The sequence below is a fragment of the Eurypyga helias genome, unplaced genomic scaffold (assembly GCF_000690775.1).
Source record: "Eurypyga helias isolate BGI_N326 unplaced genomic scaffold, ASM69077v1 scaffold15824, whole genome shotgun sequence".
Lineage (NCBI taxonomy): Eukaryota > Metazoa > Chordata > Aves > Eurypygiformes > Eurypygidae > Eurypyga > Eurypyga helias.
Window position 1 is genome coordinate 14,779 of NW_010246998.1, and position 15,442 is coordinate 30,220.

Here is a 15,442-nt window from a genome sequence, read left to right on the forward strand (position 1 = left end):
TTATTCACAGATAGTGATAAAAATCACATCTGATCCTTTACAAAATCATTTACCATCTGATAGTGATAAAAATAACTATCAGAACACATTAATACTTAAAAAAAGAATTAAAATTTAGAAATCTGATCAAGTTGGGAGAAAACTATGCAGGCCAGCATTAAACTAATTAAATTGGCTTAAGGTGATTAAGTTTATTTGCCAGCTTATGCTGGATAAATATTACAATAAATACTACAATTAAATCATTTAAAGGGTCCATGAAAGAATGCACCAGTTTAAACTGTTTAAAACCTCTTAAATTGTTGCAGTAACTTCTAGACACAGAAAATAAGATTCCATGAGACAGTTCTGTTTTAGAAGAGAAAACAATGGCAGCAACATTGCTGAGGGTAAATGGCAGAAGTTCTGCTGTTAGAAGGAAAGCAACCACAATAGTAAAGCAATCAAAGACATCAAAGACATATCCTACACACCATCTGTAACTTGGGTAAGACAAAAAAAGTCTTGTAATTAAGTAGTATTACTAAATTTGGGCTGTCATCCTCTAATCTACCATATCTGAGAAAAAACTCGGTCCCTCAATGCTAGTGAGCTTTTCTGGGGAAGAAAAGGAACATAAATAGCCAGAGTTTATTAGCATAAAAATATACTTTATGACAATTTCAGTACTACAGCAGCAGTATATACTATTAGCTGATATTCCATACCAGTCCTTCAGGTGGTTTGTTGAGGGTTTTTTTGGTATAAGTTAAAAACAAAGTCCTTCCTGGTGTTTTTAGTGAGATTTGCTTCCTTGAGCTAATTCATTTTTCTTCTGTTTGCCATCTGTGTGTTCCTATGGTCTCTGTTATTCAGTTACTGCAGAGGTCAATGCTTCAAAGATCAAGATGAAAATTTAGCAGATGGAAATCCTTTTGCTGAGGATAGCTGTTTTCATCTAGCACAAAATGGCTCCTAATTTCCAACAAGTAGGATGCCTCTGTATCTGCTAGCAGCAAGTGACACAGATCGGCTACTACTGCGCTGTAGGTTATATCTGAAGAGGGCACTGCGAAAGACAGAACAAACTGATTTACTCAATTTTCACAATGGCACCAAACATTCAAGTTCCACCTCCATGAAAGCTGCACTGAGTCACAGGAAGCTCAACATCTGACTGGAAAATTAGCTTTTTTTTTAAAATGTGCTTAGACTGTTCCACATTAAACTAACACCTGTGAACCATGTAAAACACTTCAAAAACTCAAACAGGATGTATCAAGAAAAACCCGTCTGAAACACCACTCAGTTATTTACATCATGAAACATGCCAGCTATTTCTAAAAACTGCTAGGAGATGCTATTTTGCAGAAGGGATCCATTTAGTTACTGAATACTTAGTGTTATAGCGTAACACATGTTCATACCACATCACCTCTTGTTGCTGCTACCTCAACTCTGAGCTTCTGAGTTCAGAGGACAGCAACTGAGGTGTTTCTTATTAAAAAGTCTCAGAATATGATCAATCATATTTCCAGAACAGCCTCATCCCAATTTTGAATGGTCAGCAACTAAAAATTTCACTTCTGTTGTGCACTTTGCTGCCCGTTTTCATCATAAGCGATTAATGCAACAGTACCTACTAATCTGTTCAGCCAGTCTGCAGGAATATTGAGGAAGATTTTCTCCATCAACTCAGACACCACATGAACATAAATCTCATATCCTCCATCTTCTACTGTCATCAAAGCAGGTCTAGATCAGAAATCAAAAAAGTTAGCTGCTATGTTGTTTTGATGGAAGCAAAATTTCCCAAAGAAATACAATGTTATATTACCCTCTAGCGTAACAAAAACTAGAAAATCATCTCATCTGACATGTCTGTAGAGTCGGAACGAGATATATTCTGAATCCACTACTCACTGTTAAAGTAACTTTTAAAGCTATCAAGTAAGCCTTACTTTCAGAAAACTGCAGAAAACAATGCTTTTGCAGTAGTTCTGTGGAGGAACTGAGAAATGCACTGTTATGAAGTTAGTGTTATGACATATAAAGATCAAAGCCATAAATATTTCATGTATAAAATGTTAACATGTAAGTACATGTACCTACGAATACACAACAGGTACAAAAAGAATTGAAATGCAAAGTAGAGAGCAGCTTAGGTGTATCACTTGGAACTGTATCAACATCACCTAATATTGTCAGTCTTAATAAATTTATTAGGTTTTTTTTAGTCTTTAATACACCAAGACTGTATTTTTTACTAGTATCAAATTGTTTCACATACTGCTGAACAAGTTTAAACCCCTCCTCTTGCTGGAAACCATTTTCCACATAGGATATGGTCAGTAGTATTCCTATTAGGTCTGAAGTGAACCTGGCTAAGGACTGCTGTGCCACAAGCACTGGTTTTCACAAATTCTGCTGTTTCACATGATTCAAAAGTGATGCTGGATGACAAGCAGCTGGTAAGAAGTGATCCTTTGTTTAGTATAGATGTTCCCTATATTACAAAGGTTTGCCTTCTTTCCAATCTGTCACTGATACCAAACCTTTTTTCCCTGTTCCCCACGCAAGACCTTGCTATTGGTTTTCGCTATACTTCTGTGAGACAATACCTTAGCAGTCCTCTACAGTGATGTTCAACAGGCAGTTTCTGCTCGCTTTCAAGCTTCTGATTTTACCACGCCTGACTGTTTATACAGCTAATGCAGCTTCCTTCTACCCAACACATGCTCTTTGACTGACCTGCAATATCTGCACCATCACAACCCTCACCTTTCATAAAATCTGCACTGATCAAAGCAGGATGCAATGCTTGTATCCTGACCATCCCACAGAGGAAACTAAACCAGCAAACATCAAGACATATCACAAAGGAAATCCTAGTTATAGTAAGACTGGGCCAGCACCAAAGCAGTATACGTTAAATAATCAAATAAGGCACAGTTATCTCCAGCACAGAACTTTTCAGCACGAGATGCTCCCAACAGGATAAAGCGTGCCCACTCCAGAGATGGCAGAAATGAGAGCAGGACAGTCACTTCAGGAGACCAGCAGAGCTGCACTGTCAAACAGGACAGTCAGCCAGTAGTTCAGTATAATGACAACTGCAGAGTATAATTAACAGATGAATTTAGTTAGCATGACACAGAATATACCTAACAGCACTAATCTGAATGCCTGCGAGGCATGAAGGCAGATGACTACAAATATGCCACTTTCCCAGTAGGCAAATCATTTGACTTGCCATCTGTTAATCTAAAAGCTACTGCTAAATTTCATAATCTCAAGTGATGTGATCAAAAGAGATAAGAATTCCATGTCCGATTATCTGTGGGATTGTTTCAAATCTGCCTGTTTAGACAGAAACCAAGATCTATCTGTAGTCTTTACAGACTGCTGACCCCCGTCATGAGAAAAAGCTTAACAACAGTACACTTAGATGCTCAACTTCCCAAATAATTGTGGGCAATTGCTATTTTATCTCTGAATAAATGTATTTTGCTTCAAACAATTTATGCTGTAGTACATGGAAGTCATTGACTTCCACAAATACTAACATAACATTTCAGAGACAGAATACTATTTTTGCAGAGAAATATACTACAAGATGCCACAAAATTTGAAGCTTTCAAGGTCATAGGCAAGTGCGGCCCACATAACTCAACATTTGCATTAGGAAAGATTAATTTTGCTCCATTTCTGGTGGTTGTATGCTGACCACCTGTTTCTCAGTTTATACTCTGTTCTCAACATTACCTAAGCCTTCTTTCAGGTAATCTTATTTACATCAATAAGAGTGAACTGTCATGGTGAGAAAGAAAATTCAGTCTCCAAAACAGTGCCTGGCACTGTTAACATTCTTTCACTAGCACCACAGAAAGTGTAATATTGTGATTAACTTGATTTCTTAACTGCCACTGTTTAATACAGTGAATTTAAATCACTGTAAAAGAGACATTTATGGATATAACTAAGTTTCAATGAGGGCATATATAGTTGTGCAAAAACATTCCTCAGAGGCTAGTAAGTAGTCTGCAGCACCTGCATACAAAGCTGGTGAAACATACCCAAGAAATGTTTTTCCACTAGCACAGAGGGTTAGATTCAGCCCCTGCTGAGCACAGGTACCTAGGAATTTCTTCTCATTACTGCTACTGTGAAGATGTTTCTCTTCTGAAGTGACAAACACTCATTGGTATGGAATGAAAGATGGATTATCTGAAGGGAATACTACCATCATAACAAATTCCAGGGAGAAGATGCCCTGATACTGAAAGTTTAGGCAAAACCAAGTATAAGAAATATAGATGTGATATCTCAAAATTTAGGAGGTGAGCCGTGAAATATGAAATATTTTTCCTTGCCTTAGTTTTAATTTTTTCTTCTAGCTTCATGTTCATATTGTCTGACCTCAAAAAATAAGGAAGTGTTTACAAACATTACAACAGCACTTAAGTTTCTAGGGTCTTCTGCCACACTATTACTGCTACTGTCAAGGTGTTCAGTGTTCCAGGGATCTACCCTGGAAAAACAAGAAAGCTATCTATGCACGTACACCTGCATCTCAAGCTTGTGGCTTCAGCATCTGAAGAAAGATGTGAGCTTCATTAAGATCACAGCAGGTTAACAAAACCAGGCTCCTGCATTTCAAAGGAAAAATATAATGGGGGATAACATTACCAACCTACAGTATTTAAATCCAAGATTTCAAGGTGGTGCTAGTCTCAAGTACCAAGATCCTGTCAATCTATTTTCCTATCATAGTGTCTATTTCATATCTTAAATATTCACACTCTTAAAATAAGAAGTTCCACGTTAGGATAAAGTTGCCACATTCGCTGTATCAAAGCAGCAAATCAAGTTACAGACTGATCCTATGCTTTAAGAAGTCTGCAGTGTTTAATATTACATTTACTCATATATTAAGTTGAAAACAGTATGCAGATTTTACTCTCAAGGAGATGCTGGTAGCAGTTGCATTGCTAGAAACACAGCACAGTGAATTTACTACCTCCTTACATTGAGGGATGAAAACCAATGAGATAAGGGGACATTATTTAGCAAACTACAGGAAAAAGGTAATTTTCCACTAGTTGTGCATACAGTTTTATAAATAAGGCTAATACTAACCTGATATATCAAGCTGTTGAGTAGCACAATAATGCTAGGACAGCATCTTTAACTAAAGTTAATAGGATATTTCTTTAGCAAGACAGATTTTTCTCCTGTTAAGATGTAAAGGTACTAAGCTATGCTACAATACAGAATTTGGAAATACTACCAAGGAGATACATCCTTACTGAACTAATCAAAGCAAAATTTCAGTGCACAACTGAGACTTTTCTTTGAACAAGTTGTGCATTTAATTTCCATGTCAAGACGTGTTCACATGCTGAGAACACAGACAACAGAAGTTCTAGAGAACTAATAAATAAGATAGACATGTTCTATAACTCTTATGTCTATTATGGTCTCCACGTTCTATACCTACAGCTCTTTCAAGTCACTATGATACTTACATTTCAAAAGTCAAGATAAATTTAAGAATTGAACAATTAGTTATAATGCTCTTATGTCAACTGGATCTGTTTAGTTTATTTTCTCCAAAGTAAAGGTGAACACATATTGTCTCACAGTGCCCCCTGCTGGTAATTTAGTGTCTCTGCTGTCTATGAGAATGTTAATTGAAAACATTTGTTAGTATTATTTCTGCAAGACTAAAATTGATAAATCAATTCTAAAGTATACTTGTGCATTCACACAATCTGAAACTTAAACCAAAACAAGACACTCAAGTTCTCTCTTGGTCCTCAAGCTTCTACTTAGTTTACTGACACACTACTGGGTAAACCTTGTTACTGTATGACCTAGTATTCAAAGAAATTAGCAAGTTGGGTTTAAACGAAGAATACCACCACCTATAGTTAACAGTAATAATACAGTAATTCAAGAACAGCTCCTTCAACATTAACTAGAAAAATACATTAAATATTTGTAACTATACTTTAAATACATGAAATTCTGTAAGGGGGAATTTAACATTGAGAAAGTGGTCGCTTACTTCCACAATAGTACAATATTTCAGTTTTGCTTACCTGTAGAACGTTTTTACTTTGTTGTAAGGCAAACATCTAAGACATTGCTTGTAGATCATGTTCTCATCTGCCTGTAGTTCCAAACCACATTTAGCACAGCCTGAATATGTCATCAGAGGCAGAGAAGCCAAAACACACTCCAGTGAAGTGTCAGCACAGATGAAGAGTTCCTTACACTGACCCATTGGAATGTTAAACTTCAGTTCCAAGATCCGGGCTCTCACTTGAATTACCCCTACAAAACCAAGTTTCAATCAAATCTGCATACTTTCATTTATAACTGAAAGCCAAAGCAAATGGTCATAGCTGATTCAAAAGCAAAACCATTATCAGTAAAAACTTACTGAATTTTGTTCCTTTAGTAACACATGCTCATCTTAGATTATTTTTTATGCAGCAAAAAATCATTTTGGTTAAACATTATTTAAAAATGTATAAAAGTACTACATTTTCAGGTACTATTGTGGCAGATGCCACTATAGAAGAGCCTGAATAAGCAAGCAAGAAATTAGAATTGTGCAAATAATGTCCATTTGCTTTCCTTCCCATGCTAATTCAGAGACACTGAAAAGCATAGTTTCAACAGCTTAACTTTCCACTAGTTACACAGAAACTAGAGTTAAATGCTGCAATGCCAGCTTAAAGTTACTTAATGTTTAACATCAATCTTAGCAATCTTCTAGGTTAATCTGGGAGGGGGTGACTGTAAAATGCATTCTTTGTTCTTTTGTAAGAAGTTTCAATAGCAGTGGCTATTTTCTCTTGCTTTAGAGAACTTCAGTTTTGGAGAAACACCATTCAACAAACTTTCAGTGATTAATCACATCATTACTAGACTGGCTGGTGTGGCCAACACAAGGCAGCATTTCTCCCTGTGTTCCAAAGCCATCTTTGTGTGGTACCACACCTATCTCACCTTCGGGCTTACTGAATGGAGGCTGCATTCACAACTTGGCTGGGTGCTGAGCCTGAGCAGCCTCCAGAACAAATTCAGATTACCCAAACTGTGTCAAAAAAATAGAAGCATTTCACTTAGATCTATAGAGCATCTATTTTACTTTATGCACTGCACAACAGGTATTAGAGCTGTGGATAACAGTGTTACCTGAGCACTTTTCCTCCAAATGTGCTGAGAGTCTTGTCATCTGCATGAGAGATGTTTTGCTTTCCTGAAACTTCTCTTTAAACTCAACTGCCCTTTTGTCATCATCAAATAAGCACTCCGAGGATGACCATGGAGTTGTGTGCAGTTCAAAGGCACCTGAGACTGAACTGTGTTGGACCAGAAGGTATTTAAAGTCCCATATGTGATCTACAGAACAAAAAAAGCACACGGTAGAGCTCACTTTCTATACCTTGGTTAACTCACAGAAAGCCAAAGTCACTTACAAGACAGGGAAACAAATCAGCAAGACATTCTCATATGGTCAACTCTGGCAACATTATTTCAAGCCCAATGACACACAGGGCTTCTCCTTCCTCTATAAACTCTGCATGAGTCCTCCCCTAACAGAATGATGATTTTGTTTCACTTGTAATGAATTCAGCTTTCAAGACATCTCCACTTTTTGAAGCAACAGGTTCTGAAATTTCTTGCCAGCTCTAATAAGGAAAAGTTGGCAACATCTAGAAAATATTGTTCATGTTATTAATCAGCCTCCATCTTTAACATGTCCCTGCTTTTTCATCTTCTATCTTCATAATGCTCTGATTTAAATCTAAATTAATCTTCCATCTTCCAATTGACTAATAAGAACATTAAAATAGAAATTAAAGAAAAGCAATATATTTTGGTCTTCCACTTTCATATGAGAATCCAATATTCACCTACTAATTAAGTCTGATAACCATTTCAGCTGGCATTTGCTCAAGCTGGAAGTTGCAGCCAAAAATACTAGTTTTTGCAAATAAGATTAGAAAAGTACAGATATTCAATGTATTTAAGTGTCTATATAAGCATTTTATTAGCATGTTTTAGTGTTTTCATATTTTAGATTCCTCTTGATTTTTAGTGGTAACTTGCTAAAATTCACTGGCAACAATTTTTAGATGCTCCAGAACTGCAGTCTTACACAACTTTAAGTTTGTAGACAGTTTAAAAACTACAAGTCTCCATACCTTCCTCCACAAGACTACTAGGTTCCAATCTGCTAGTACAACCACTGAACACAGCAACTGTGTTGTGACTCCTCACAAGCATGGACAATGTGCTCTTCCTCTGACTCACTCACACTACTTAGCTGTGATGCTGTGTATGCTTTAGTATCACATGAATGTCTTATTAGCTATCTTACTAGGATCAACTGTTCATGGTTGGCTTGTGATTAAGTATTTGAACAGTTGAGACAGTCTTATCTTGAATTTCAGAGAACCCTTTTGTCATGAAGATGCCAGCTGAAAGATGGGCAGAACACTAGCTGAGGAGTAAGACAAGCTTTACATCAAATACAAGCACTCAATACAGACATCCACATCTCATTTTTCTGCTTTCAGCAGAGAACAATATATTATTGCATCCAAGAAATTTCCTTCATGTCTTTTTGCTGCTAGAAAAAAAACCCTGTAAAATCTCTATTTTGAGAAGTGCAGTATTCTAGCATGATAAATTCTGTAAGATTTCTAAGCATCTAATGGCCAGTATATACCAGCTCACGCTGAAGTATGTACAAAAGTAAGAGCCATGTAGGTGTTATGTAGCAAAGTTAATTGGTCAACACTTACATTGGATCATCTTCAAGTAGTTGGAAGGGTAGGTCTTGCAGTTAAATGGTTTCTAGGAGTGGGGATTACTTATAAATTGAAGTGGAACTGGCAGAATTCACTGTCTCTGCATTTAATAAGTAAAGATTCACTATGAAGCTGTTTAAGCTTTCTGGGTTTTGTTTTGCACTATACAAAAAATAGCTTTTTATGCAGTCATATTCAGTGCTTCCAGTAATACAGCATTTACCTCCTAAGCATACCCATTGATCAGACACAAAATCATAAGTTACCAATTTAACAAAAACCTACTTTAAATACTTATTTTAAAAGAACAAAGCCAGGAATAAAACAAAAATGCAGTAATAGCCACTGTTAAAACACAAGCTATCTAATTCTTGCAAGAGATGCTTTTAGTCATTACAGGAAGATTTGACAGCAAGCCAAGTCTGTCCTGTATTAGGATATAATGCCTGACACTGTAGTAAGATGGAAAGCAAGAGAATGAATATTAGAAGTAGAAAAAAACAGCAATTCATGCTAAACCAGTGATAAGGAAGACTCAGCAAAACCAGTAACATAGTTAACGCTCAATTTTTTTTATATTTACTTAACTAGGCACCAGTGCATTTTGTATCTAGATTCAAGTTTCTAAATAGCCATTCTTTCTCAGAATAAGGTGATTGTATTAAAATTCTGTTGCTGATGGCACTGCTTCTAAACAGAGCAGATGCGTTAATATTGGTATCAAATATGTTGCCCTTCCAAGAGGAGTATTTAAAGGTTGATTAGAAAAATGTGACCAGCTGAGCATTTAAGATATTAACAGCATCACAAAAACCCTTTTATACCTACTTATGTGTTCTAGGACTTTACCTTTTTTCCTTCGGAGTTGAGGGCACCAGGCAGCCCCTGCTCCCCACAGCACCATCCTGTAGTGTTGATCTCTCTCCTGTTCCACTGTTAGAATAATTTTTCTCTGGTTGCCACCTCTGTAGCTATACACAGATTCTGAAAAAGTTGGAAATGTTATGACTTCTACAATAAAAAGCATAAACACAAAAAACCCACATGCCTCAATACCAAATAAAATCAGTAATCAGTACAATTATAAGCAAACAAGAACACACCTACAGTCTCTTCAGGAAGCAATGAAAGCAAACCGATTTCTTCAGCAACATGAATCTAGTTTGAAGGAATGCATAAAGTACATTAGTTTACCTTTATCCACCTAAACACTCAGCAACAGAGCACCTCCCTTTGAAACAGTAGGTATCTGAGCATCTTTCAGCTCACACTCATCCTGACTGGCATAAGTGGAAAGAAATTGTACTCAATCTCTCAGCAGACTGTCATAATCAGAAGTTAACGTTCCTGTAACTTCTGTGGAATACACTGGAACATATCCCTAGAAGTTTTCACATAAAAGAAAACTAGAGTCATGTACAGCACACTAAGGATTAATAAGAGTACATATAAACTAAAACACTTAGGATCTCTACAGCACTCTTACCCAGGACATTGCCTGTAAGTTTCTTCTACACTAAAGCTACAATATTTTTCATTAAAAAAATTTTTGCACAAGAATTCTTACTTTAAAATATCTAACAGTTCTGAAATTTATGTACAATAATCACTCATGAAGATTTTGATCTTCAAAATTCCCCAGGTATAATGAATAAACATTATATTGACAGTGTGTGTAAAAAATTGAATCTTACTAATAGAAGATAGTCCAATATGATCAAATCTATATGCAAAGCTTGAAGTCAAGCACGGAGAAACAGTAATACCATAAAGAAAACATAATAAGGACAGTTATGCAGAGAAAACAGAGGTAGACTCCTTTTCCAGGTGGAAACAGCAGTTGAACTGCCCAAAGTGTGTTAAAAACACATGGCAAGACACTGCATGAAATACTGAACATATGTCAAGATAACTAGGTTTTGTTCACTACAGAAGGTGGAGAAGATGCTAGGAATCAGCTGTAAGGCCTCATTATGAAGAAATAGAAAAAAATTATCAACTTAAATATGAAAAACTGCCTCAGCAAAAGGAGTCCTGAACTAATAGCATTCACTATTAGAAGAAAAAGTAATGTGTAACAGAAGAATAAACTCAAAAATCAGTATATGAACTATTGACCATGATTCTTTAGGTGAGAGGAGTCTTTATAATAAAAATACACAGGAAATAGACAGGATTTCCAAAATAAATTACATTAATACTACACCTTAGCAGTGCCACACTGTGCATTTTCCAGCATTAGAAAATCAAAAAGAGCTTGTTCAAAGGCACACAAGTAATATAAAGAAATATTGCATTTAAGAAAGCAGAAATGCTCAGCTTTAAACATCTGTTTAAGTGGGGAAAAAATAAAAATAATTGAAGTGTTCCAGATAAAACACGAGAAAAAAAAAAAATCACAGTTCCATTAGAGAATAAGGAAGGCAAGCAAATCCTAAAACATCAGATTAAAATAGCTTATTCTGAAAATCATGATTTATAGTGCAAACATTTGCCTTTAATGGCACAATGCTTACACAGAAGGCAGTTTGCAGGTGAGCTTTGAATTAGTAAAGCTTGACTGTCCCACATGGCATCTTCATGAACAGTCTCCCTTTCTCAAGCAGTGGTCTACAGCAAGAATGTACCTATCAAGAGCCATTCAAAACACATTTTTAGGTTTTGCTTGTGAATTCAAATGTCAAATGCTGGCGTATAGAAAGGAAAATAAATAGTATTCCTGCAAGGCAATTCTGGTTAAGTTTTACCTATTGCTGAGGTTTTGAAGTTGAAGCCCAGTGCATGAACTCACCTGTTAATACAGCAATGTCGATGATTTTCACAATGGAGTGAACCAACATATTTGGCTGGAGCTGGTCTAGCTGCATATACTGAACACTATCCAGTCTCTGAACCGGTCTTCGTGGAATGTCTCCGAAGTGTGGAAATTCCGATGACATGTATGCCAGTAGGCCATGGAGAACACCACTATCCACTATAGGATAAACTTGTACGAAAAAAGCAGAGTTAAGGGACACCTTTTCAGTTTTTAAGCTTATAAATAAATTTGACTGGTAGATATTTATACTGAGAAAACCAAAATGCTTGCACAATGATTGTCAGGCAAGAAATTATTGAGATTTACAGTTTAATTTTGGATCAAATGTTATGCTTGATCTGCCTCCTCCTAATAACATCTCAAAGCTAAGTACAGTATTTTAAATTACAGTAAACATAGGAATGAAAACTGGTATCAGCTTTGTAAGAATAGCTGTTCCTGATCATTTAGTGCAGAACCTGCCTTAAGTAGCAGGCAATAATGGACATCAGAAAGACATTAAGAACAACACAAGTTCACTGATACTTCCACTGTATTTCCCATAGTCCCAAACCCTCCACAGCTTGGGGATCTTTAAAGTTTTTTTGCTTAATAGCCTGCAATGAATTACTTCCCCCTGAAAGGATCTACTTACTCTATAAGCCTCAAATTTTTGCAAAAAAAAAAATCTCATGAAGTTTCAGACACCTTACGGCTGATTCCTGGGATAAGTGCCATTTCTTAAACTAAGCTCCAAAAAATTCAGTTTTTCCAGAGTTCAGAGTTGTGAATGGCAACCACCCAACTTCACCATAAGCTCCAGATGCCTGACATCATCAGGTCCACATTTTGTCCACAGGTGTTCCTGTCACTTTCCTACTGTTTTGTACCTCTCAGTTGCTCACATTTCCATTTTATCAGTGTATGAGGCACTGTCAACAAAGTACAGTACTTTTTATAAAGCTATTTTACTGTGATTTTTGTGGAAACTTAAGCACTATAACCTTACATTCTTCTGGATTGAGCGCCAAACAGTTGCCCAGATTCAGTAACTGACTGGTAAATGTAGACTGCAGCATAATTTCTCCACACCAAAGGTTCTCATACATTACTACATCTGCAAGAAAAAAAAGCAACCTTACCAACTCACATAATATTTAAGTGTATCACACTTTTCTTGACTACAGAATACATACCAGTGTAAGAGACAGCTTGAAAGAGATCAGTTGGAAACAAAGTGGTTTTTATAGCATTCTGTTACACAAAATTTGTTCTCTTAAAGAGAGAAGGGTTTGCTCCTGTTATGCTTTAAAGAGTACAAAGGATTTACCTGGAGGAATCTTCATTATTAGCTGACATGTTATAAAAACAGGCAAACTGCAAACAGTGGTTTATATTTCTGCTGACTATGTCAGTTGCTAATTCATAAAAACTCATCAAGACAATAGTGCTAAGCTACAAAGTCCTTCACAGGAGGAAAAGTATTTCTCACCCTGAGACTGAACATAACATCACAATTTTCAGGTCCATCTGCTGGTCCAGCAGCAGCAGAGAATTACAAAGAGTCTATAAATCAAGTAACTATCTGGTTTGCAGTAGCACTCATACCTTTCAGGAAGAACTGTTTTCAAAACACTGACAGGTTTCAGGACACACCTGACTACCTTATGGCACTGCCCTTGTGTCAACGCACTGCTGTCTCAGACCTAAGACCTAACAGATGGACAAACCTGTGTGGGCAGCCAGTGTTCTAACAGCAGGATGCCTGAGAATTCAGAGAGATGTTGAGCCATGTAAGAAAGATACATACAAATGCTCAGCCCCAGCTCCAAATTACTGGTTACATGCTGTTCTGCTTTCAACAGGCATTTTCGAGATCCACATTTCAAAAAGGCAAATCAAGGAATTCTTACCTGTAAGCAGTGCAATATCCCCAGGAAACACTGTGAGTGACCAAAACGCAGCACCACGCCACAGCACCACCTTCCTCTCAACTTCTGACTGGTCCGTAACTACAACTGTTGCTACAGGAACTTTACATGAAAACTTTGGTCTAGTCTTCACTTGTATTTCTTTGATATGACAAGGATGTACTATTGTGACCAAAACATTGTACTTTTGATTTTTGCAGCAGCAATCCTTGAGGGGTGATAGCTTCTTCTGAAGTTTTTTGAACTCTGTTAGCCTCTCTTGATCCACTCTCATCCCAGGACCAGCTGGAGAAGAATTCAGTTTAACTCTCTTGGATTTCAGCTGTCCTTTAAACACTGAGTGACAAGTACGAATGGATCCTTCACCTCTGTGGGCTCTTTTAGAAGAACTCTTATGAGAGCTGTCTACCTGAGAGCACAATATTCCTGAGCTCAACAGTTCAATATGGATTTCATTCACAAATTGCTCTGCAGGAACATTAAGTTCTTTAGACTTTCCTGTATCTTCCTGATCACTTCCTTCTTGTTTTGTGACTCCAAAGCAAACATTTTTCTCCTCACCTTCAGAACTGAAAAGTTCAAGGGAACTTGTATACTCTTCCTTACATTTGTTTTCATCTAGATTAAGACATGTTCCAACATCAGAATTAGATTGGATGCGATTATACGGCCTTTCTTCAGTTTTTTTGCCTGCTTCCATTTCTGATAGTTTCATGATTCTTCTCTGGATCTCACTGTGATCCCGTGCAAAAACAGCCATCTGACTTGAAGTCATTATACTACGGAATTCAGTATCTGTTGACACTGCAAAGTCTGAACAATCACTTGGTTCTTCTTTTGGTTTTGACTCTTGATTTTGGGGGAAAAACATATCAAGATATCGACTTAAATGTTCATGGTGATCACATCTATGATCTGACTGAACACCTTGTCCCACAGACCTTAGATGTATGCTGATCTGCTCAGTACTGGCAACCAAATCAGAAATGTCAGAGTTGTTAGCTTCAAAGCGACCGTCTTGTCTTCCAGCAAGGTTTGAACAACAGCCATGTGATGGTTTATCTTGCCTACCTGACACTGTGACTTTCTCTGTACAGTGTTGATCTGCAGTCTGGTTTACATTTGCGTGTGTGCATCTATCTTTAGATATTTGACATTCAGAGTAAGTTAAGTTTTCGGTCTTTTTAGGTGTGCTGGTACAAGTTACTGCCACAGGTACAAGAGATGTCAAATATTCCTTTGCTACCATTAATCTCCCCTGTTCCAACTGCTGAGAGCTGTCATCACTTGTAGGAACTGCTGTGACCACAGAGCTTTCTGCCTGAAACATGAAGTGGTCAGCACCTTTTACTTTTCCAGAAAAAAGACTATGAGTATCACACAAACAGCGGAGTTCCCTCCATTTTTCAGCAGCAGGTGCTGAACTGCTTTGCACTGACACCTCCAGGGGGCCAGGAATACTGGGTGCTCCAACAAAAATGTGAATTTGAGGTCTTTTGGACATTTTTTGATTGTTGTTTAAGTTTGACTTTAAACAATCAGGTATGTGCAATAAAAACAATAAATATTAGTAAATGTAAAAAAATATATTTGGCCTTTTCTTAACCACTTTAAAGTAACTAAAATGCAGAGGAGTATTTCATAATTTAACTGGTAAAACACTCCTTAAGTACTTAGCTTCCTTTTTTACCTTAAATTTTATAGGATTTATCTATTGCATCAAACTTACATAAGAAAATAAATTCAGAGTATGGCTTAATTGCTGATTCTGATACTTGGAAACACATATCAGATGCAAAATAGTACTGAAGCTCAATTTAATTATTGAAAAGACTTATCTTCATTTATTATTGCTAATTAAACAGTCAAATGTGAATTCAGTGTTCAGTACTTCATTTTATTTC

General features: G+C 36.8%; 1 protein-coding gene across 1 annotated transcript; it reads right to left on the reverse strand.

Moving 5' to 3' along the window:
• Positions 1–875: 875 nt before the first annotated feature.
• Positions 876–15,042, reverse strand: FAM35A (family with sequence similarity 35, member A). Its single transcript, XM_010150609.1, has 8 exons — positions 13,521–15,042; positions 12,617–12,724; positions 11,602–11,796; positions 9,660–9,794; positions 7,189–7,395; positions 6,084–6,318; positions 1,619–1,734; positions 876–1,048 (listed from the first exon to the last, which is right to left on the reverse strand). The coding sequence occupies exons 1-8, from the start codon at positions 15,040–15,042 to the stop codon at positions 876–878; spliced, it is 2,691 nt and encodes an 896-aa protein (XP_010148911.1).
• Between the last annotated feature and the right edge of the window lie 400 nt (positions 15,043–15,442).